The sequence below is a fragment of the Oncorhynchus mykiss genome, chromosome 25, assembly GCF_057628025.1.
Source record: "Oncorhynchus mykiss isolate SJ-2025 chromosome 25, ASM5762802v1, whole genome shotgun sequence".
NCBI lineage: Eukaryota > Metazoa > Chordata > Actinopteri > Salmoniformes > Salmonidae > Oncorhynchus > Oncorhynchus mykiss.
In genome coordinates this window covers 54,283,674-54,308,349 of record NC_143046.1, presented here as the reverse complement: position 1 = coordinate 54,308,349, position 24,676 = coordinate 54,283,674, and the positions used below count along the sequence as shown (strand labels likewise).

Genomic DNA, 24,676 nt, shown 5'->3' with positions numbered 1-24,676 from the left:
TAACTGAAAACTGTAGAGTACAATATGTCACTAAAATAATGTTTTTCGAAATATCAAATTATGTACACAAACCTACAGAATATAATCGCATGCAGTCTATGACAAACCCGCCCTTACTTGTTCAAATATTACACTTGTATCTACTGGTTCTTCTTGGATGTCCTGGTGAAACCCCCCCCACCATAGTCTCAGTTATTGAACACGTTAAACTTTTCCAACCAATCAAATAGGGAGTGTTTTTTGTATGAAGTTACTGAAACCTCCGTAATCCAATGTTATTGGTTATTACACAAATCGGTAGAGACGGGAGTAAAATAAGTCGTATGACAAAAGGGAAGCAGGGGCTGTAGGATACATCACAAATGGGTGGGGGGTATGTTTACCCCATATTACTCATCTCATATGTATATACTGTACTCTATACCACCTACTGCATCTTGCCATCTTTATGTAATACAGTGGGGCAAAAAAGTATTTAGTCAGCCACCAATTGTGCAAGTTCTCCCACTTAAAAAGATGAGAGGCCTGTAATTTTCATCATAGGTACACTTCAACTATGACAAACAAAATTAGAAAAAAATAGAAAATCGTAGGATTTTTAATGAATTTATTTGCAAATTATGGTGGAAAATAAGTATTTGGTCAATAACAAAAGTTTCTCAATACTTTGTTATATAATCTTTGTTGGCAATGACAGGGGTCAAACGTTTTCTGTAATTCTTCACAAGGTTTTCACACACTGTTGCTGGCATTTTGGCCCATTCCTCCATGCAGATCTCCTCTAGAGCAGTGATGTTTTGGGGCTGTTGCTGTGCAACACGGACTTTCAACTCCCTCCAAAGATTTTCTATGGGGTTGAGATCTGGAGACGGGCTAGGCCACTCCAGGACCTTGAAATGCTTCTTACGATGCCACTCCTTTGTTGCCCGGGCGGTGTGTTTGGGATCATTGCCATGCTGAAAGACCCAGCCACGTTTCATCTTCAATGCCCTTGCTGATGGAAGGTTTTCACTCAAAATCTCACGATACATGGCCCCATTCATTCTTTCCTTTACACGGATCAGTCGTCCTGGTCTCTTTGCAGAAAAACAGCCCCAAAGCATGATGTTTCCACCCCCATGCTTCACAGTAGGTATGGTGTTCTTTGGATGCAACTCAGCATTCTTTGTCCTCCAAACACGACGAGTTGAGTTTTTACCAAAAAGTTATATTTTGGTTTCATCTGACCATATGACATTCTCCCAATCTTCTTCTGGATCATCCAAATGCTCTCTAGCAAACTTCAGATAGGCCTGGACATGTACTGGCTTATTCAGGGGGACACGTCTGGCACGGCAGGATTTGAGTCCCTGGCGGCGTAGTGTTACTGATGGTAGGCTTTGTTACTTTAGTCCCAGCTCTCTGCAGGTCATTCACTAGGTCCCCCCGTGTGGTTCTGGGATTTTTGCTCACCGTTCTTGTGATCATTTTGACCCCACGGGGTGAGATCTTGCGTGGAGCCCCAGATCGAGGGAGATTATCAGTGGTCTTGTATGTCTTCCAATTCCTAATAATTGCTCCCATAGGTGATTTCTTCAAACCAAGCTGCTTACCTATTGCAGATTCAGTCTTCCCAGCCTGGTGCAGGTCTATAATTTTGTTTCTGGTGTCCTTTGACAGCTCTTTGGTCTTGGCCATAGTGGAGTTTGGAGTGTGACTGTTTGAGGTTGTGGACAGTTGTCTTTTATACTGATAACAAGTTCAAACAGGTTCCATGAATACAGGTAACGAGTGGAGGACAGAGGAGCCTCTTAAAGAAGAAGTTACAGGTCTGTGAGAGCCAGAAATCTTGCTTGTTTGTAGGTGACCAAATACTTATTTTCCACCATAATTTGCAAATAAATTCATAAAAAAATCCTACAATGTGATTTTCTGGATTTTTTCTCTCATTTTGTCTGTCAAGGTTGAAGTGTACCTATGATGAAAATTACAGGCTCTCTCTCATCTTTTTAAGTGGGAAAACTTTTTTTTTTTTTGGAAAACACAATTGGTGGCTGACTAAATACTTTTTTGCCCCACTGTACATGTATCACTCGCCACTTTAAACTATGCCACTTTTATGTTTATATACCCTACATTACTCATCTCATATGTATATACTGTACTCAATACCATCTACTGCATCTTGCCTATGCCGTTCTGTACCATCACTCATTCATATATCTTTATATAAATATTCTTTATCCCTTCACACTTGTGTGTATAAGATAGTAGTTTTGGAACTGTTAGTTTAGATTACTCGTTAGTTACTACTGCATTGTCGGAACTAAAAGCACAAGCATTTCACTACACTCGCATTAACATCTGCTAACCATGTGTATGTGACAAATAAAATTTTATTTGTTAAATCCACTTCAATCAGTATAGATGAAGGGGAGGAGACAGGTTAATGAAGGCTATTTAAGCCTTCAGACAATTGAAACAAGGATTGTGTATGAGTGCCATTCAAAGGGTGAATGGGCGAGGCATATTTTTGTTGTCCCTTTCAACGGGGTATGGTAGTAGGTGCCAGGCGCATTGGTTTGTGTGAAGAACTGCAACGCTGCTGGGTTTTTGACGTCAAACAGTTTCCCGTGTGTATCCAGAATGGTCCAGCACCCAAAGGGCGTCCAGCCAACTTGACACAGCTGTGGAAAACATTGGAGTCAACATGGGCCATCATCCCTGTGGAACGCTTTCAACACCTTGTTGAGTCCATGCCCAAACGAATTGAGGCTGTTCTGAGGGCAATATCAAGAAGGTGCTCCTATTGATTGGTATACTCAGTGTACATCCCAAGTTCAAAGCTGACGACTTTACATAACACAAAGTTAAGGCACTTCTGCAGAATACAAGTATATTTCCCACTGTCAAACTAAATACAAACATCAACAGATATTACTTTCACTGATGTATATTGATGAGTGCAAGTTGGAAGAATCCAAAGATTCAAATTGCAATTGGTATGAATTCACAACTCTAAAAGAGAGTCATGGGTTTAAGTGATTCTAGTTTGTACTAGGCAGGGCTGTCAAACATAGCATTGGTAGAGCTGACTAGGCAGAGGTATACAGTGTGACGACGTACCAATTCATTACAACCTACTTGTATTGGGAGAAAAGCTCACTCCCTAAGCACTTGTTCTCTCTTGTGCACTTGAACCAATTGAGTTACCCATGCCATTAGCTGTAATCCTGCCTATATTCTCAAAAGATGTACCTAAAATCTCATGCATGCATGTTCGTGCACACTAAAAACACACACAATTGACTGATCTTGAACTAAGCGGATTGAGACCACTAAAAAAGGGAACTCATGTAGAACATGTGTTGTGCTAACCAGAATTACCTAAAGCCTCTTACTCAGTCAGAAACCCCCTTAGGCAAACATTGCCTATAGTACTGGGACCCCTGATTCAGACCACCCAGGGCTGTCCACATACAGTTAGCTATAAGGGAGTTTAATAAAGCTCACTCCCATCATGGAACAAAAGATGGAGACTTTCCTGCTTTTGCAATATCATGCACTTAATCAGTTCATCAAACCGTAGGCACAATTCATTCACTACTAGAGTCCTACTCACACGTATGCACACATACTGTAAGAAGCCAACATACGACAATAATAATTTCCTTGACCACAGCGCCTCTTTCAAAATGTATGTAGCAAGCTAAAGCAAGCATGCACACTAGTCAGAATGTATTACAAACATTGTGGAATACAAAGCAAAAGAGCACAAGATAAATAATTATTCCAAGCAAAATCTAAGCTGTCAACAATAGTTGGATGTACCTAAAAAAAAACAATTCCAGCAAATATTTGGTTCGGACACTGTTTTTAAACTTTTTAAAGCTGAAATCCACAGCGATGAAACTGCCACGTCCGTTTGGGATATTACAACAAAGACGCTACTGTAAACAACGAACACAGTTTTTTCCCTCAGTCATCACTGCACATCACTGCATGCGAAATAGAAGAGTGTTAAAAAATGTTTTACCACGATGCTGGATGCTAATTTCCTCAAAACAAAAACAATAACAAATGGACCTGCGACGGCCAGTGGCACAAGGTCCTTTGCTGTTGTTCTGGGATTGATCTCCACTTTTCGCACCAAAGTACGTTTATCTCTAGGAGACAGAACGCATCTCCTTCCTGAGCGGTATGACAGCTGCGTTGTCCCATGGTGTTTATACTTGCGTACTATTGTTTGTACAGATGAATGTGGTACCTTCAGGCGTTTGGCAATTGCTTCCAAGGATGAACCAGACTTGTGGAAGTCTCCAATTTTTCTCTGAGGGCTTGGCTGATTTCTTTTGATTGTCCCATGATGTCAGCTCGTCAAGCAAAGAGGCACTGAGTTTGAAGGTAGGCCTTGAAAAACATCCACAGGTACACCTCCAATTGACTCAAATGATGTCATTTAACCTATCAGAAGCTTCTAAAGTCATGACATAATTTTCTGGAATTTTCCAAGCTGTTTAAAGGCACAGTCAACTTAGTGTATGTAAACTTCTGACCCACTGGAATTATGATACAGTGAAATAAGTGAAATAATGTGTCTCTAAACAATTGTTGGAAAAATTAAAGTAGATGTCCTAACCGACATGCCAAAAATATAGTTTGTTAACAAGAAATATGTGGAGTGTTGAAAAATGAGTTTTAATGACTCCAACCTAAGTGTATGTAAACTTCCGACTTCAACTGTATGTACAGAAAATATAGAAAATAGATAGGTCATGCTCTCTCTGAGGCTTGGAAGATGTAGTTCCAATATGGAAGTACTGATATTGAAGCTAACTTCTCTGTCTTCCAGTCCCTGATTATTGGCTCCCGGATTTGGTGAGTGTCTGGGCTCAGAGAAATGGTTCTAAGTAAAACAAAATGTAGCCAGATTTTATATGGACAGGACTTCTGATGAACTGTGAGAACTTCCACCAATGCATTAAGATATAGCACCAGTGAGGATAAAGCTAACCGTGTGCATCCCAGTCTAAACAGTTTGGACACATATTATGACAGCGTTTTGGTGTTTGGTAGGCTTTTTGGGGGCTGTTTGAGCACACCCTATTTTTTCTTGAGACATGCCGAAGTTTGGTAGCTGAAGTCTACGCCCATTCATCGTGATTGGTCAACAGTAGACAATCTTCAATTAAGTGTTTGTTGTCATTCAACGAGAGACGATAAGTTTTGAGGACTACGGTTCCGGTCCAGGAAAAAAAGATGGCAGAATTGGATGCTGAGTTTGAATCAAGCAGCGGGTCAAGCAAAGTTGGTGAAGACAAATGTTCTCAATGGACAACAGTGGTTGCAAAAACTGGAACAAAAAGGAAATTGTTACACATATCCTCTACTCTAAAATTGGAGTGGAGGATATGTGTATGATTCATAATGAATCGCTTCTTGTTGGGATGTGTTTGTCGAGTAAAGATGGATATGTGGGAAACCCATTTCAGGTGTCAAATGCTGATGTATGCGCTGGGAAAAGTGGAGTCTCTCAGAGTGACCAGTCTTATTTTGATGAAGAAAACTTCCTGGTGTGGTTGGTGCCCGGCATCTGACCCGCTGGGTGAATGGAGAAAAACAATCAAGTCTGTCAGTCCTGTTGTTTTTTGATAAATAGCAAATACCTACGCATGTGAAGCATGGTTTTGTGTCCCCAAACCATTGTAGTGTAAGAATTGTGAAAGATTTGGCCATGTTTCAAGTGTGTGCTAGCAGACAGAGTATATTGAAGAACGGTGTGTAAAAGCAATTGTGGTGGGGATCATGATTCCAAGTTCCTGGACTGCCCTGTTAGGATGAAGGAGATTGAGGTGGAACAGGTTAGAGAGGTCAATTGAATCTCCTTTTCAATTGAACCTTTATTTAACTAGGCAAGTAAGTTAAGAACAAATTCTTATTTTACAGTGACGGCCTACACCTCCCGATCACGGCCGGTTGTGATACAGCCCGGGATCGAACCAGGGTCTGTAGTAACGCCTCTAGCACTACTATGTGGAGGCGATTAAAATAATTGAGAAAACAAGTGATGCTAGTGAAGATATGGTAATAGACGCATCATAGCCTGTATTAAATGTTTGCTGCCAGTCAAAAGATACCCGGTGTGATAAAAAGGTGGATTTTGTGGCATTCATTGCCACAGTTATAAACTGTACGGCACAAGTCTCAAAGAGGTCTAAGAAACTGGACATTATTGTGGCAGAAAAGTTGTTGGGACTTAAGGATTTCACATCTGAAGACTTGTAAGGGGTACTGTCGCCGGAAGACCCGCCCTCTCAGGTTCCCCTTGAACCTGTGTCAGATCTGTCAGATCTGGTTTATTTTTTAACAGAAACGTTGTTTGATTTAGTTTATTTATTTATTTTTTGGTAGTTTGGAAGTTTTCGGGGGGATTTTTGTTACATTTTTGGGAATCCGGTTTCCATCCCTGCACAGTATGTAGAAGATATATACCATAGAGGAAGAGTTTTCATGCAATTTGTTTCACTTGAGAAGTACTGCACCAAACATCTTAGTTAGATGTTAAACTGTGCAACTAACTTCAACATTAATTACAGATTTCTGGATTTTTTTTTTTAGAAGAGTTCAGGCTATTTTGAGGAACTGTTATGGCTATGTTGTTGTACGGCGTCTCATGAGGGACAAACAGCAATTTGTATTTTTAAGGGAGTATGCAAGGCATAGACGTTCGCTTCGCCTAGCCGAGTTCTGCTAGAAGCAAACCGAACCTAGTATGCAGACTAGAGGTCGACCGATTACAGACATGGCCGATTAATTAGGGCCGATTTCAAGTTTTCATAACAATCGGTAATCGGCTTTTTTGGACACCAAATATGGCCGATTACATTGCAATCCATGAGGAAACTGCGTGGCAGGCTGACCACCTGTTACGCGAGTGCACCGTCAAAAGGACCTTGTGGCTGCAATGAGCCAAGGTAAGTTGCTGGCTGCATTAAACTTATCTTGTAAAAAAAACATCAATCTTCACATAATCACTAGTTAACTACACATGGTTGATGATATTACTAGGTTAACTAGCTTGTCCTGCGTTGCATATAATCAATGCAGTGCCTGTTAATTTATCATCGAATCACAGCCTAATTCAACTTCGCCAAACGGTTGATCATTTAACAAAAGCGCATTCGCTGCACAAATGTACCTAACCATAAACAGCAATGCCTTTCTAAAATCAATACACAGAAGTATATTTTTTAAACCTGCGTATTTAGTTCAAATAAATGCATGTTAGCAGGCAATATTAACTAGGGAAATTGTGTCACTTCTCTTGCATTCAGTGCAAGCAGAGTCAGGGTATTTGCAACAGTTTGGGACGTCTGGCTCATTGCGAACTGTGTTTCTTCCTAACAAAGACCGTAATTAGTTTGCCAGAATTTTACATAATTATGACATAACATTCAAGGTTGCGCAATGTAACAGCAATATTTACACTTAGGGTTGCCACCCATATTTCCCTGAAAGAATAAACGTCTTGTTTTCTAAATGATAGTTTCCGGATCTGACCATATTAATGACCAAAGGCTCGTATTTCTGTGTGTTTTTTTATAATTAAGTCTATGATTTGATATTTGATAGAGCAGTCTGACTGAGCGATGGTAGGCAGCAGCAGGCTCGTAAGCATTCATTCAAACAGCACTTTACTGCGTTTGCGAGCAGCTCTTAGCAATGCTTGAGGCACAGCGCTGTTTATGACTTGAAGCCTATCAACGCCCGAGATTAGGCTGGCAATACTAAAGTGCCTATAAGAACATCCAATAGTCAAAGGTATATGAAATACAAATGCTATAGAGAGAAATTGTCAAAGCTTCACAATTCCTATAATAACTACAACCTAAAACTTCTTAACTGGGATTTTTGAAGAACCGGGAATATTGAACCACCATCTTTCATATGTTCTCATGTTCTGAGCGAGAAACTTAAACGTTAGCTTTTTACATGGCACATATTGCACTTTTACTTTCTTCTCCAACACTGTGTTTTTTCATTATTTAAACCAAATTGAACATGTTTCATTATTTATTTGAGACTAATTAGATTTTATGTATGTATTATATTAAGGTAAAATAAAAAGGTTCATTCAGTACTTTACCTTTATTTAACTAGGTAAGTCAGTTAAGAACAAGTTCTTATTTTCAATGACGGCCTTGTTCAGGGGCAGAACACAGATTTGTACCTTGTCAGCTCGGGGATTTGATCTTGCAACCTTTTGGTTACTAGTCCAATGCTCTAACCACTAGGCTATGCTGCCTGTACTTGTCATTATTACAAATATATGTAAAAATCGGCCGAATAATCAGTATCGGCTATTTTTGGTATCGGCATTGAAAAATCATAATCGGTTGACCTCTAATGCAGACGCCTTAAGGCTTACATCACTTGTCTATGTTAAAAAATAGCCTCTTGTCACTTGGGGCTAATCAAATCTTTAGTTCTTACTGAGGTGTCACTTCAAACCACATCCAACTGCACAATTAGATTATCAAACAGTTTGGAGCTAAAAAATACAGGTATGACAACAAGGCATGCAGACTTGAAAATAAAAGAGAGCCGCACACTCTAGGAATGTGCGGCTCTCTTTTATTTTCAAGTTTTCTACTCCGCTAGCCAGCACCTCGTCTTAATAGGTGTGCGTTTCTTTTTCTTCTAGAACAAGGCATGCAGAAACATAATATCGAGCACAAAATTGTATCTACCTACCAGCTCAAGAAAAGTATTCTCCAATGACCTGTACTCAGGAGAGCTCTTGTTGGACAGGTCCTCGGAAAACATCATGTTAGTGACTCGCAAACTAAAGAAAACTACCATCTCTTTGTCCTTTTCAGTAGTGGCCATTAAAGGGGTGCTCATGTGTCTGAGTCCGGGGGCTGCAGTGGACTCAAATGGACCTTCCAATCCGCCAAACTCATCCAGCGTATCGGCTGCTTCTGTACCGTCCGTTTCTACCTTTTCTATGTCTTCCTGCATGTCAGAGTCATCAGTAGACATATCCACGGCCGTCTCAGGTGGTTCCTGTTCTCGGGTGGTGTCCCCTCCTTCTGAAGGTCCATTGGCTATTGGGGGAAAAGATGCTGAGGGGATTTCCTCAGGCTCTGCTTGGATGATGTCATCCTCCGATGAAGGCATGGTTTGTGATTTTGTAGCGGTGGTGAATGTTCCGATGGATGCAGGTTCTACGTCTAGAGATGCTGTAGTGGTGATAATTTGATTTTCTCTGTCCAGTTGCTCCTCTAAAGCCGCCTCAGTAGTTGTGGGTCCTTTTAAAGAAAATCAAAAATATCAGAAAATGACATTCAAATCCATTTCAATCAAAAAGATTGAAATTAAAATCAAAAAATGCTCCCATAAATGTTGTCACTCGCGTTATAAGAGGAATGTTACCTTCATCTTCCTCAGGTTCAACAGTTGGGATGGTTTCCTCATCTACAACATCTTTCTCAGGAGGAAAGGGAGTAATCGATTTTGTGGTAGGCTGTTTCATAACAGACGTTCTTGTAACTGGTGGCCAAACCCAAATGTAGACTTCTGTCGCAGCCACAGTTTCCTCGACATCAAGTGTCTCCTCTGTGGTATCCTCTGCAGGCTTCATGTTAATTGTATCCTCAGTGGCATCTACAGTTTCCTCTACCTCAATCATCTCCCCTGTAACATCCACTGGAGGCTCCTCTATGCCAAGTGTCTCATCTGTAGCCTCTTCATCAACTGTCTCATCTCTAGCATCCACTACAGTCTCCTCTACTGCTTCTACTGAGGGACGACCTTCACTAATATCCATGGGGGGTGTATCTGGGGCTGAGGCAGTGGTAGCCTCAGCAGGAAGAACAATAACTGAGTCACTGAAAGGGACAATGATGTATTCCTCGGGCATGTCTGTAAAAGCCTCAAGATAGTCCTCTCCGACAGCAACAGTTGGGAAAAAAACTTCAGTGTGCCCGACACCCTCCTCTGGCAAGGTTACCAAGGTTGTCGCTTCCAACTCCTCTCTTAGAGAAACAGTGGGATCTGAAGGGGGAAAATTAAAAGTTAGCATTCTCCTCAATGATTATATCCCAATTGACCTGAGCTTTAAATTAAGCTTACCAGGTTCAAAACTGAGTGTATGTATTTCCACAGGCAGTGACGTCTCCACGCTTAAGGCCTTGGAAACCATATCTTTCAGTTTGTGTCCATTTGTGTAAACAACTGTCCTTGTTCTTGTGCCTGGTTCTATAGTGGAAACAGATTCTTCTTCACGGTCTTCTCCATTAGTCTCAAACACCACAGCATAGCGGACTGACACATCATCAGATCTGTCAACAAAGCAGAGCTTATATTGGAGAAATAGTATGCCTTTTTCACAGTATTTCCTATCTTAGTATTTTAGCAAATATAGCAAAGACCAAAGTTTGAAATACCTCTGGCTAATATATCACTGCTTTGTTTTTCCTTTGCTAATGACATATACAGTACACTCTCTGAGCAGTGATGCTATGACTAATGGAGCCTGTTCAATTAAATGAAAGATTTGGCTCACTTCCTAGTACTTTCACATTTCCTTGAACAACCTACCGAAATTCAACCAACCGAAATCCCAAAACACGAAGATTTTTGAAACCAGGAAGTTTGTCAAAAACGTGAACCATCTGTGGAAAAGAGAGACATCTGATGGTTATGTTTAGCATTCTCTCTGGGGCAGTAATCACTCTAAACAAAATAACATCACGCAATTGGAAACGATGTAGTCAACACAGAGAAAAAGCAAACACAAATAAGTGGCCTGCAGTATAATGTACACTGAGTGTACAAAACATTAAGAACACCTTCCTATTATTGAGTTGCACCCCTCCCCCCTTTTGCTCTCAGAACAGCCTCAATTCGTAGGGGCATGGTCGACAAGGTGTCAAAAGCGTTCCACGGGGATGCTGGCCCATGTTGACTCCAATGCTTCCCACAGTTGTGTCAAGTTGGCTGGATGTCCTTTGGGTGGTGGACCATTCTTCACACACACAGGAAATTGTTGAGTGTGAAAAACTCAGCAGCATTGCAGTTCTGTGCCTGGCACCTACTAACATACCCCGTACAAATGCAATTAAATATTTTCACTTGCCCATTCATTCTCTGAATGGCACACATACACAATCCTTGTCTCAATTATCTCAAGGTTTAAAAATCATTTTTTTAACCTGTCTCCTCCCCTTCATCTACACTGATTGAAGTTGATTTAACAAGTGACATCAATAAGGGATCATAGCTTTAACCTGGATTCACCTGGTCAGTCTATGTCATGGAAAGAGCAGGTGTTCCTAATGTTTTGTAGACTCAGTATAGATTTGTCACTGTAGAATCCTCTATGCGCTGTCAGGCTTTTGTGAATTTCTTCTTTATCCGGAAGGGGTGCATTTTCTCTAGGAATCATTCATGAGGTTTACACACTTTATCTTTCTGGGGTTACAAATCTAATGCAGTCCTTTGATGTTGCCCAATACATTGCTGGCTTTACCCTTTGTCTACCTTTTATCATAAGCTCCTTTAAAGCACAAGCTCATTTGGGATGTTACTGCACATTTCCACTGAGAATTTACCTCAGTGTTTTACCCTAAAGGCTCAGACTTTTCTATTTCCATCAAACCCGGCCTGGACCCGTGTCTCACTGGGCCATGGCTCCGACGGATCTGCTCTGACTTGGAGCCAAACACTGGCAAGTCTAGATGGAAAATCCCCTTTAGTATTGCTAGACTATCAAAAGGCAGTCATTCAACCTGGACTCAAGGGTAGACGTAACATAGTAAACAGAAATCCATGACACTCCAATTAGTATAGGTTATGTTTCGTTTGGCATGTATTCATTTGTGGATATCCATTATCCATTTTGTGAGACATGTTAGCTAGGTAGCTAATTCTAACGTTAGCTAGGTGGTTAACGTTGGTTAAATGCTAAAGTTGTCCATAATGAGATTTAAACACGCAACCTTTGGGTTGCTAGACGTTCGCAGTTACAGTTGAAGTCGGAAGTTTACATACACTTAGGATGTAGTCATTAAAACTCGTTTTTCAACCACTCCACAAATTTCTTGTTAACAAGCTATAGTTTTGGAAAGTCAGTTAGGACATCTACTTTGTGCATGACACAAGTAATTTTTCCAACAATTGTTTACAGACAGATTATTTCACTTATAACTCACTGTATCACAATTCCAGTGGGTCAGAAGTTTACATACACTAAGTTGACTATGCCTTTAAACAGCTTGGAAAATTCCAGAAAATTATGTCATGGCTTTAGAAGCTTCTGATAGGCTAATTGACATCATTTGAGTCAATTGGAGGTGTACCTGTGTACCTGGAGGAAATTATATCTATATCCACTGGAAAACAAGTCCTATATCAACATAACCTGAAAGGCCGCTCAGCAAGGAAGAAGCCACTGCTCCAAAACCGCCAGAAAGAAAACAGACTATGGTTTGGAACTGCACATGAGGATAAAGATCGTACCTTTTGGAGAAATGTCCTCTGGTCTGATGAAACAAAATAGTACTGTTTGGCCATAATGACCATCGTTATGTTTGGAGGAAAAAGGGGGAGGCTTGCAAGCCGAAGAACACCATCCCAAACGTGAAGCACGGGGGTGTCAGCATCATGTTGTGGGGGTGCTTTGCTGCAGGAGGGACTGGTGCACTTCACAAAATAGATGGCATCATGAAGTAGGGAAAATTATGTGGATATATTGAAGCAACATCTCACGACATCAGTCAGGATGTTAAAGCTTGGTCGCAAACGGGTCTTCCAATTGGACAAAGACCCCAAGCATACTTCCAAAGTTGTGGCAAAAATGGCTTAAGGACAACAAAGTCAAGGTATTGGAGTGGCCATCACAAAGCCCTGACCTCAATCCTATAGAAAATTTGTGGGCAGAACTGAAAAAGCGTGTGCGAGCAAGGAGGCCTTCAAACCTGACTCAGTTACACCAGCTCTGTCTGGAGGAATGGGCCAAAATTCACCCAATTTATTGTGGGAAGCTTGCGGAAGGCTACCTGAAATGTTTGACCGAAGTTAAACAATTTAAAGGCGATGCTGCCAAATACTAACTGAGTGTATGTAAACCTCTGACCCACTGGCAATGTGATGAAATAGATAAAAGCTGAAATAAATCATTCTCTCTACAGTTATTCTGACATTTCACATTCTTAAATAAAGTGGTGATCCTGACTGAGCTAAGAAAGGGACTTTTTACTAGCTTAAATGTCAGGAATTGTGAAAAACTGAGTTTAAATGTAATTGGCTACGGTGTATGTAGACTTCTGACTTCAATTGTATATATTTTGTTGTATTTATTTAACTAGGCAAGTCAGTTAAAAACTTCTTAGGGGGCAGTATTTTGACGTCCAGATGAAAAGCATGCCCAAAGTAAACTGCCTATTACTCAGGCCCAGAAGCTGGGATGTGCATATAACTGGTAGACTTCGATAGAAAACACTCTAAAGTTTCTAAAACTGTTAAAATAATGTCTGTGATTATAGCAGAACTGATTTGGCAGGTGAGTCCCGAGGACAATCTATCAAGGGGGGAAAAAATTGAGGTCATTGGATTTTCCAATGCATTTCTATGGGAAACCCGATTTATTAGGACCCATATTGCAGTTCCTATGGCTTCCACTAGATGTCAACAGTCTTTAGAAATTGTTCGATGTTTTTCTTTTGAGAAATGAAGAAGTAGTCCTATTCATTCCATGTGTCACTCGGAAGGACTCTAGTCTTTTGGTGCGAGTGAACATGAGCGCCCTCCGTGTTGTTTTTCTCCGGTATTGGAAACAGATGAATCTGTCTTAAATTTGATCGATTATTTACATTTTTGGGTACCTGAGGTTGGATTAGAAACGTTGTTTGAAATGTTTGGACCAGGTTTACAGGTAACTTATTAGATACTTTTTAGTAATATTGGGTGTTGGAACACGTGTATTTCTGAATCAAATGCTCCAAATAAATTGACATTTTTGGGACATAAAGAAGGACTTTATCGAACGAAACGACCATTCATTGTGTAACTGAGACATTTGGGATTGCAAAAAGATGAAGATCTTCAAAGGTAAGCGATTTATTTTATTGCTATTTCTGACTTTCGTTATGCATCTGTTTGGTTGGCAAATGTTTTTCATGGTTTTGCATGCGGGGCGCTGTCCTCAGATAATCGTATGGTATGCTTTCGCCATAAAACCTTTTTTAAATCTGACAAAGCGGCTAGATTAACAAGAAGTTTATCTTTTAAATGGTGTAAGACACTTGTATCATCATGAATGTTTAATATTACTTAGTTAGTATTTTTGAATTTCGAGCTTTGCAATTTATCGTATGTTGTCAGATCTATTCCGTTAACGGGATTCGAGCGGTCCCTAAGAGGTTTTAAGATCAAATTCTTATTTTACAATGACAGCCAGCCCGGCCAAACCCTCCCCGGACGACGCTGGGCCAAATGTTCGCAGCCCTATGGGACCAATCACGGCCAGTTGTGATACAGTGCCTTAGACTGCTGCGCCACTCGGGAGCATACAGTGAGGGATTGTAAGGATTGTCCCACACAAGGCCTAACTAATTTCCGGCCAACAGTTCTTTCAATTAAAGTATTACACTTAAGAGTGTGATGTAAAAGACCATAATTTGCAAATCAATTCATAAAAAAATCCTACAATGTGATTTTCTGGATTTCTTTTCTCATTTTGTCTGTCATAGTTGAAGTGTACCTATGATGAAAATTACAGGCCTCTCGCATCTTTTTAAGTGGGAGAACTTGCACAATTGGTGGCTGACTGAATACTTTTTTGCCCCACTGTAGCTAGGACAGCTTGGGAATGGTCTTAAAACTGAAAACGGGCTGAAAACGGGCTGTTATAGGTAGATAGGTTTGGAACGGTTTCTTATTGGTCTAAATACTAATTTACCACCTGGTGATTTCACCAGGCAGGCCTAAACTCCATCCCACCAAAAACAGGCAGAAATTTCATGCTGTCTTTTCAAACAGCTCTTACACTGTCCCATTTACACCCGCTCCCCCTCTCCGGCACTCGACATTGCCAATTTTTTAATCATTACGTACACCTGCCACCATCGTTATGTGCACCTGTGCCTCATGACACTCACCTGGACTCCTTCACCTTCCTGATTACCTTCCCTATATATGTCACTCCCCTTGGTTCTTTAAGGTGTTATTGATTATGTTTCTGTTTCATGTCTGTACACTTTTTGTGTTTCTTGTTTTGTACTATGTTCTATTTATTATTACATTTGCACTCCCTGTACTTGCTTCCCGACTCCCAGTGTTCACGTTATATACACTGAAACTACATACACTGAAGCATTACCATAATTTTCACAATTTCACAGTATTTATCCAACCTTGTTGTATGGAAATATGTATAAAACACTTGAAAATCAAGTTTTTGACTGCACTGGGCCTTTAAGACATTTCCTCTCTGTTCTCCTCACCGTATCATGGAGATCTTGTGTGATGTCATGGTACTGGGGAGCTGCAGGGCCACTCAGAACAAGTTCACTGTAGCCAGAGTCTGCTATGGTGACACTGAACTCCACTATCTGCTCCTCAATAATCGCCTCCTCTGGTACAATGTTAGGAATGTCTGTTATCTGTGGAAAGCAAAAGCAGCAGTGTCATTTTCAATGGCCATCAATGTCAACGTTCAGTCAAGATTATAAAGCCAAGGCAAGGTAGACCTCAGAAAATATGATTAAACTTACCTCCTTTGCTTCAGTCGGAATGATAAACTGTTCTGATGGAGTTTTCGAGCCTACAAAGTGAGCATTGTGCATTCATTCAGGAATTTTGTATTATTACTTTGAGTATACTGCCTTGATGGATGTGGAGTACTTACATTTCTCAATCTCAGTTCTTCCAGCTGTTGATACCTCAACCCTGGAAATCAAAAATACATGTTTTGCAACCATTCAAATGTCAAGTTTTAAAGTCTCATACACACGTTCAGTGAAATGCCTTTCTTGCAAGCTCTAAACCCAACAATGCAGAAATCAATAACAGTGTAATACAAAAAATAACATAAAGGTAGAACAAAAACATATGAGTAACGCTTAAATAAGAAATAAGAAGAACACAAGAAAGTAAGTACAGGGTCAGTCAGTTCCAGTACCATATTTACAATGTGCAGGGATACTGGAGTGATAGAGGTAGGTAGATGAGGTGCCTTCAGAAAGTATTTATACCCCATTACTTGTTCCAAATTTTGTTGTATTACAGACTGAATTTAAAATGGATTAAACAATACCCCATAAGGACAAAGTGAAAACACTTTTTATGCTTGCCATAACAAAAGGGTTGAGTACTTTTTGACTCAAGACATTTCAGATTTAAATAAATTTGTTTTAAGATTTTGAAAAACAATTCCACTTTGACATTTTGGGGTATTGTGTGTAGGCCTATGACGAAATGTAATACATTTTAAATTCAGGCTGCAACACAACAAAATGTGGAAAAAGTCAAGGGGTGTTTATACTTTCTGAATGCACTGTATGGAAATAGTTATTTGTTACAAAACACCAAAAAGTGTAATGACATTCAGCGATTGTCATTAGGTCAATGCGTATCGCTGATAAAATTTATTTTTATGTAGAAAAAAAAAGAAGTTGAGAGAAGGGGCTGAAATACGGGATTGTACAGGGATGACAAGCACAGTCACATTATTATATATATTTTTAAACCATGACACAGAAGTGAGGGTGTTCGTTTAATTTAGAATAAGCTTTTATTTTCATATTTACCACTGTAGCAGTACAAATTGCACTCTAAACAAATAGGAGTGGTTAAATTAGCATTATTTAGAGAGCACTCCCTCACCCCCCCTCCTTCCAATATGGTTATATGTTAAATCAGGCCAGCAGATGTACAGACTCCATCAGTTTAGGGAGATGAAGAGGGTCGTTTGAGTTTCTGTTCTTGCCCTCTACCAATTGTGCTTGCTGAAACAGCAAGTGAGAGTGTTGTTGGTCTTGATGACATTTTACCATTAGAATTTAAACCTTTATGAACAGCTCTTTGGAAAGGCTTGTCTAGTCTCTGGAGTTGTAGATGGTCGCCAGCCATTTTAGAATTTTGTAGTCAAATCAAAAATATCTGTGGGGTATGAAACAGTCAGTAGAATTTTTTTTGTACCATCTATTTTGTTTTCAAACACCATATTAAATTATAATTAAAGTGATAGAAAGAGGTCGTTGGTTGAACATTTATGAGGGAAGGGGGTTGAACACCCGTTTCAATGAAACGTTGCAGGCCTACTTCTTGTAATCTCTATAAACAATATTTAACATTTCTCCAACCTTTTATCCACCTACCTTTGTTGCTGGATCTTCTCCTGTTCAGCAACTCTCTGGAAACCAAACAAACATACAAATTCAAAAAAATATCATAAAATGTTAAGACATCTTTATGACTTATCACAGCCAATCTTTGTGCTATTACCCCTCAATGTTGCCCTTATTACTATGGTGCATGCAGGTTTTAATACTCACTGTGGCCACCATGTCAATGTGTTCCTGAGTACTGCTGAAGTTTCTTGCCACCTCATCCAGACAGAGAGAGTCATGCTGGCAGGCATAAGTCCAATGCTTGTACTCATCTGAGTTAGGAACCCTATCCAGGAAGATGCGGAAGGCTTCCCATATCGCCTCCTGGCAAACTAAATAAATATTAAAACATGTCAGAATTGATGAATAAAGATGTGTGTGTCTGTGTGGGAACAACTCTAAGCTTTTAGAGTAAATGGCAATTCAATGTAATGCATTCACAATCTTGTTACTTTATGCATGTAAGACAATACACAGAAATTGATTCATTATGGTCGAGGTTTGAACAAACATTTGTTTTCAAATCAAATCAAATTGTATTTGTCACATGCGCCGATAACAACGGGTGTAGTAGACCTTACAGTGAAATGCTTACTTACAAGCCCTTAACCAACCAATGCATTTTAAGAAAATACCTTAAAAAAGTTATATGTACATGTTGTTGGAGGGGGGGGGCAATGCAAATAGTCTGGGTAGCCATTTGATTAGATGTTCAGGAGTCTTATGGCTTGGGGGTAGAAGCTGTTTAGAAGCATCTTGGACCCAGACTTGGTGCTCCGGTCCCGCTTGCCATGCGGTAGCAGAGAGAACAGTCTATGACTAGGGTGGCTGGAGTTTTTGACTATTTTTGGGCCTTCCTCTGACACCACCTGGTGTAGAAGTCCTGGATGGCAGGAAGCTTGGCCCCAGTGATGTACTGGGATGTGCGCACTACCCTCTGTAGTACCTTGCAGTCGGAGGCCGAGCAGTTGCCATACCAGGCAGTGATGCAACCCGTCAGGATGCTCTCGATGGTGCAGCTGTAGAACCTTTTGAGGATCTGAGGACCCATGCCAAATCTTTTCAGTCTCCTGAGGGGGAATAGGTTTTGTTGAGCCCTCTTCACGACTGTCTTGGTGTGCTTGGACCGTTTGTTGGTGATGTGGATGTACAGCCACGTCGATGAGAATGGGGTGTGCTCGGTCCCCCTTTTCCTGGAGTCCACAATCATCTCCTTTGTCTTGATCACGTTGAGGGAGAGGTTGTTGTCCTTGCACCACACGGTCAGGTCTCACACCTCCTCCCTATAGGCTGTCTCGTTGTTGCCTACCACTGTTGTGTCATCGGCAAACTTAATGGTGGTGTTGGAGTCGTGCCTAGCCATGCAGTCATGAGTGAACAGGGAGTACAGGAGGGGACTGAGCACGCACCACTGAGGGGCCCCCGTGTTGAGGATCAGCGTGGCGGCTGTGTTGTTACCTGCCCTTACCACCTGGGGGCGGCTCGTCAGGAAGTCCAGGATCTATTTGCAGAGGGACGTGTTTAGTCCCAGGGTTCTTAGCATAAATCAAATCAAATTTTATTTGTCACATACACATGGTTAGCAGATGTTAATGCGAGTGTAGCGAAATGCTTGTGCTTCTAGTTCCGACAATGCAGTAATAACCAACAAGTAAACTAACTAACAATTCCAAAACTACTGCCTTGTACACAGTGTGAGGGGATAAAGAATATGTACATAAGGATATATGAATGAGTGATGGTACAGAGCAGCATAGGCAAGATACAGTAGATTGTATCGAGTACAGTATATACATATGAGATGAGTATGTAAACAAAGTGGCATAGTTAAAGTGGCTAGTGATACATGTATTACACAAGGATACAGTCGATGATATAGAGTACAGTATATACGTATGCATATGAGATTAATAATGTAGGTTAAGTAACATTATATAAGGTAGCATTGTTTAAAGTGGCTAGTGATATATTTACATCATTTCCCATAAATTCCCATTATTAAAGTGGCTGGAGTTGAGTCAGTGTCAGTGTGTTGGCAGCAGCCACTCAATGTTAGTGGTGGCTGTTTAACAGTCTGATGGCCTTGAGATAGAAGCTGTTTTTCAGTCTCTCGGTCCCAGCTTTGATGCACCTGTACTGACCTCGCCTTCTGGATGATAGCGGGGTGAACAGGCAGTGGCTCGGGTGGTTGATGTCCTTGATGATCTTTATGGCCTTCCTGTGACATCGGGTGGTGTAGGTGTCCTGGAGGGCAGGTAGTTTGCCCCCGGTGATGCGTTGTGCAGACCTCACTACCCTCTGGAGAGCCTTACGATTGAGGGCGGAGCAGTTGCCGTACCAGGCGGTGATACAGCCCGCCAGGATGCTCTCGATTGTGCATCTGTAGAAGTTTGTGAGTGCTTTTGGTGACAAGCCGAATTTCTTCAGCCTCCTGAGGTTGAAGAGGCGCTGCTGCGCCTTCTTCACAATGCTGTCTGTGTGAGTGGACCAGTGATGAGCTTTGAGGGCACTATGGGGTTGAATGCTGAGCTGTAGTCAATGAATAGCATTCTCACATAGGTGTTCCTTTTGTCCAGGTGGGAAAGGGCAGTGTGGAGTGCAATAGAGATTGCATCATCTGTGGATCTGTTGGGCTGTATGCAAATTGGAGAGGTTCTGGTGTTTTGGGGGTAATAGTGTTGATGTGAGCCATGACCAGCCTTTCAAAGCACTTCATGGCTACAGATGTGAGTGCTACAGGTAGGTAGTCATTTAGGCAGGTTACCTTAGTGTTCTTGGGCACAGGGACTACAATGGTCTGCTTGAAACATGTTGGTATTACAGACTCAGACAGGGAGATGTTGTCAATGAAAAATGTCAATGAAAACACTTGCCAGTTGGTCAGCACATGCTCGGAGTACACGTCCTGGTAATCCGTCTGGCACTGCGGCCTTGTGAATTTTGACCTGTTTAAAGGTCTTACTCACATAGGTTGTGGAGAGCTTGATCACACAGTCATCCGGAACAGCTCTCATGCATGTTTCATTATGGCTTGCCTCGAAGCGAGCATAGATGTTATTTAGCTCGCCTGGTAGGCTTGTGTCACTGGGCAGCTCTCGGCTGTGCTTCCCTTTGTAGTCTGTAATAGTTTGCAAGCCCTGCCACATCCGACGAGCGTTGGATCCAGTGTGGTATGATTCGATCTTAGTCCTACATTTACGCTTTGCCTGTTTGAGGCCCTCTCCTTGAAAGCGGCAGCTCTACCCTTTAGCTCAGTGCGGATGTTGCCTTTAATCCATAGCTTCTGGTTGGGGTATGTACGTATAGTCACTGTGGGGACATCGTCATCGATGCACTTATTGATGAAGACAGTGACTGTCGTGGTGTACTCCTCAATGCCATCGGAAGAATCCCGGAACATATTCCATTCTGTGCTAGTCACTTTAGATATTGAAACCCAATGCTGGTATGTAATGTACTCGTCCCTGATATGTGGGAATGTTAGAAACATTAATAAAAAAGCCCTAACACTTTTAATGATTTATTTACCTCTGTTATGAGCAGCACTGTTGAATTATCTAATATGTTTACGCCTGGGGAAGTTCTCTTACATTTTCATTTCATAGAGTGAAGTTATTATTTCCACGGCATATTCACTGTTTGAATACCGTCCACCTTAATGTAACTCGGTCCCTGAATATAAGTGAACACCTAGAGTATTTTATGCTTTTCAAGTTGAACTTCTCTCAACCATGACAACTTCCAAGCCAGCAATTATTTATTAAATTGTGACAAAAAAATTCTGTTTGATTAACTGCTTTCTCTCTCTCCTGAAGGAAACAGTTCAAAGCCACTGTTTTTGGAATAGCTTAATCACCCCACTGTCTAAAGGTGTCCCATGACTATGAATACTGTAAGGATTTACGAGCTCACAGAAAAGTGTGGCACAATAGGGTGTGTTTATATCATAGAATTGGGAATTAGAATACTAAAATGGACATGAACCTTCTTCTGACGGTATTAAGGTCAGCCATTGTGTTATTAAGGGAGTTGGTGCTCAGCCAGTGCTGTGTTTTAACCAACCAGTAGAGGCATATGTGATGCATTTCCTGCTTTTACTTATGCAGGGAAATAAAAGTAAGGCATGTGATATATCAGAAATTGTGTAATGGAATTATTGCCAACCTTAAATATTGTCATATATTTATAAATATAGTTTACACCGGTTTTATACCAATTGTTTGTATAAATAGCCTCTAAAATACTGTATATGTAAACAGACCATACATGTCAAAAATGTTTGTTTTCTTGGAAAGCTGTGTGTTATTACTTGATAGAATATCAGTACTTGTTGCCTATCATCAACTGACTGCATTATTTGTATGGAATGTTGGGATATTGACTGTTAATAATAATAAAACAATTAACATGCCCTGCAGATCATCTTCAAATTCCTTGTTTTACACTATCTTAAGGGCTTGTAAGTAAGCTTTTCACTGTAAGGTCTGCACCTGTTGTATTCGGTGAGTGTGACAAATACAATTTGATTTGATTTGATATGCCTCTGCCTCTGGAGGGTTTATAACATCGCCCCTCTAGTCATTTAATTGGATCTCTAAGGTTTACATGTTCCTGTTCCCAGTCGATCTTCACCCTCAATATATGCCATTTAGCAGACACTTTAACCCAAGCAACTTATGAATGTGTGAATACATGAGAGAATACATTTTTAGTGTGTGACTCCAGTGGGAATTGAAGTATTGACGTTGGCATTGCTAGGACCATGTCCTTACCTCTGAGTTTGTAGTAGGCCCGATGGCTGGAGATGACCGCCTTTACGTTCTCTTGAGGACATACTTTCACCCCACTGGTGAAGAACGTAGACCTCTTTGTCAGGTGTCTGTCCTGGTCCTGTCTCGTTTTAACATGGGCGGTGTGTTTGATTGGTCTTACACTATCCAGGAAATGTCTGTGTTTGACATCTCGGATTCCAGACAAATCTTGCACCTGTAGGTCTGCAACAAAAAAGACAGATATAAGAAATGGTTATCTTACCATATCTTTTTGTCCAAATATACCTAAAAATAGTATTACATTATTGGTCATTTTATAATATAAATGTAGAAGATGTATACTGCTTACTTTCCCAAATCGTATGTAAGGTCTAACCATAGAGAATGATAGAGATATCATCTTTATATACGTTGCCTTCACAAAGTATTCATACTCCTTGACTCATTTTGTTGTGTTTCAACCTGAATTCAAAATGTGTTAAAATGTTTGTTTTTTTCAAACCCATATTCTCACAATACCCCAGAATGACAAAGTGAAAACGAAATACAGAAATATCAAATTTACATAAGTATTCACATGCCTGGGTCAGTACATGTTTACAATCACCTTTGGCAGTGATTACAGCTGTGATTACAGTACGTGTGTTATGGTGACTGTATTACCACCACACCAGTGGTCACGAGTCATGATGCCAGTCAAATCCTCGTGACTTTTTAGTCACGGTAATTAGGCTTCTCCAAGCTCTGGAGCTGCTGATGGTCATTAGTAGCCTACCAAAATATACTAGCTGCCTGATACTCAGCACTCTGTTGTCCCTCTAATCACTCTGACACCAATGCAAATGTATTTTGAAAATCTAATCAAATGCTTCATGAGAGTCCATGAGCTCATGTTGAGCAAGATTTCTATGGACTATACAATTGCGTGAGAAAACAGAGTTTTGATGGCCTCTATTAAAAAGAGGAGGCCTACTATATTCATTTCTCAACTTTCCTAATATTAATATTCTTGCTGGCAAGAAAATGAACCACAAGAAAAGCATCCTCCATTTGCTTTTTAAGTGCATAGATGACATGTATTTTTTCCCCTGCCCCATTCTAAATATTTTTTAAAAAATCACACATGTATTTACGTATACTAAGTAGTATAAGATTAGATCAAGAATAGTCTGGGTGATAATGGGTGATAATATTCGCCTAGCACTTGAGAATGATATATTAGCACTTGTGAATGATGCCCAGTTTCTGGGTCAACTTCTGATCTGTTGCGTCAGCCTCATTGCTTTTAAAAGGGTTTTGGATTCTAGTGGTTGTATTAATTTGGGATCTATCGCATCCCACAACTGTCCCAGACTATGATTGGAGTATTTATTTCTCGCACAGAATAGGTCACCTTTTGTGCTATGGGGGATAGTAGATTGACATAGGCTAGTGTTTTTGCTGTTCATTAGGCCTACTAATCTTGTTGGCTGATGAAAAGTAAATGTGGGCAGTTCTTCCAACAACTTCAATATGTACCTTGGAATTCAACAAGGACAAAACACATAGCCCAATATTTGTATCACAACTAAAGTTGCATAAATAACTCTAAATTAAGCAAATAGAAGGACATGTTTCTTTGTTAACCGCTCAATACAGAATAGCCGCATGTACGCACTCTCTCAAATATTTTGGAGAAAATATGCTTTCCATTGTATTCAGCTATGTTCAATTGTATTCTTCATAATATAAAATAATGCCACGGAATTCTAAGAAAACCTTGCTTGCTAAATGAACTAGTGTAGCCCACAGCCAAATGGCATAGCCAGATCAGGGCCTAACATCAGGGCTTAAGGACAACTCAGAGTATGATATTCTGCTCTTCTGAAATAAACAACATTTTCTTCATACCATGTTTCTTTAGACCGGTCTAAAATGAATAAATTGATTTATTGTGAGGGTGTAGGCTACATTACATGGATTTACTAGACTTTTTAAAATATACATTTTCCAAAGGTCTGCATCGGTGGCTTGTAGGCTATGCATGGAAGCCAGGAAATGTGTTTATGTTAATTCACGGTTAATTACCGTGAGACCGGAAGTTATTTGCTTGACAATCATCGACTGACAAAATTTCACGACCGCCAAAGCAGTCAAGGCAAAGGGTGGCTATTTGAAGAATCTCAGATATAAAATATATTTTGATTTGTTTTACACTTTTTTGGTTACTACATGATTCCATATGTGTTATCTCATAGTTTTGATGCCTTCACTATTTTTCTACAATGTAGAAAATAGTAAAAAAAATAAAGAAAAACTCTTGAATGAGTAGGTGTTCTAGAACTTTTGACCGGTAGTGTATATATAACTGTGGTAAGCATTCGAGCCAATAAGGGCCGGGGGGATACGGGGATGCAATTCAAACAGTATGTAAACATGAATAAAGTCACCAGTGTTTAATGTCCTTCAGACCAGTCCCGTATTAGAGTGATCCCCAGCTGAGGCAGATGAAACAGCTCTCTATGATCTAGCTGTTCAGAAAACACAAGACAT

The 24,676-nt window shown here is 40.4% G+C and overlaps 1 protein-coding gene across 1 annotated transcript in view; it reads right to left on the bottom strand.

Moving 5' to 3' along the window:
- The window catches only part of impg1b (interphotoreceptor matrix proteoglycan 1b), a 38,542-nt gene that overhangs the window by 9,251 nt on the left and 4,615 nt on the right, over nucleotides 1-24,676 (bottom strand). Inside the window, exons 2-11 of the mRNA XM_090220566.1 lie at nucleotides 22,145-22,366; nucleotides 17,538-17,704; nucleotides 17,361-17,395; nucleotides 15,890-15,930; nucleotides 15,756-15,805; nucleotides 15,486-15,644; nucleotides 10,582-10,655; nucleotides 10,114-10,322; nucleotides 9,415-10,035; nucleotides 8,734-9,290 (exon numbers count right to left, since the gene is read on the bottom strand). Coding sequence (XP_090076692.1) covers nucleotides 8,734-9,290; nucleotides 9,415-10,035; nucleotides 10,114-10,322; nucleotides 10,582-10,655; nucleotides 15,486-15,644; nucleotides 15,756-15,805; nucleotides 15,890-15,930; nucleotides 17,361-17,395; nucleotides 17,538-17,704; nucleotides 22,145-22,366 — 2,135 coding nt within the window. The remainder of the gene's footprint in view (nucleotides 1-8,733; nucleotides 9,291-9,414; nucleotides 10,036-10,113; nucleotides 10,323-10,581; nucleotides 10,656-15,485; nucleotides 15,645-15,755; nucleotides 15,806-15,889; nucleotides 15,931-17,360; nucleotides 17,396-17,537; nucleotides 17,705-22,144; nucleotides 22,367-24,676) is intronic.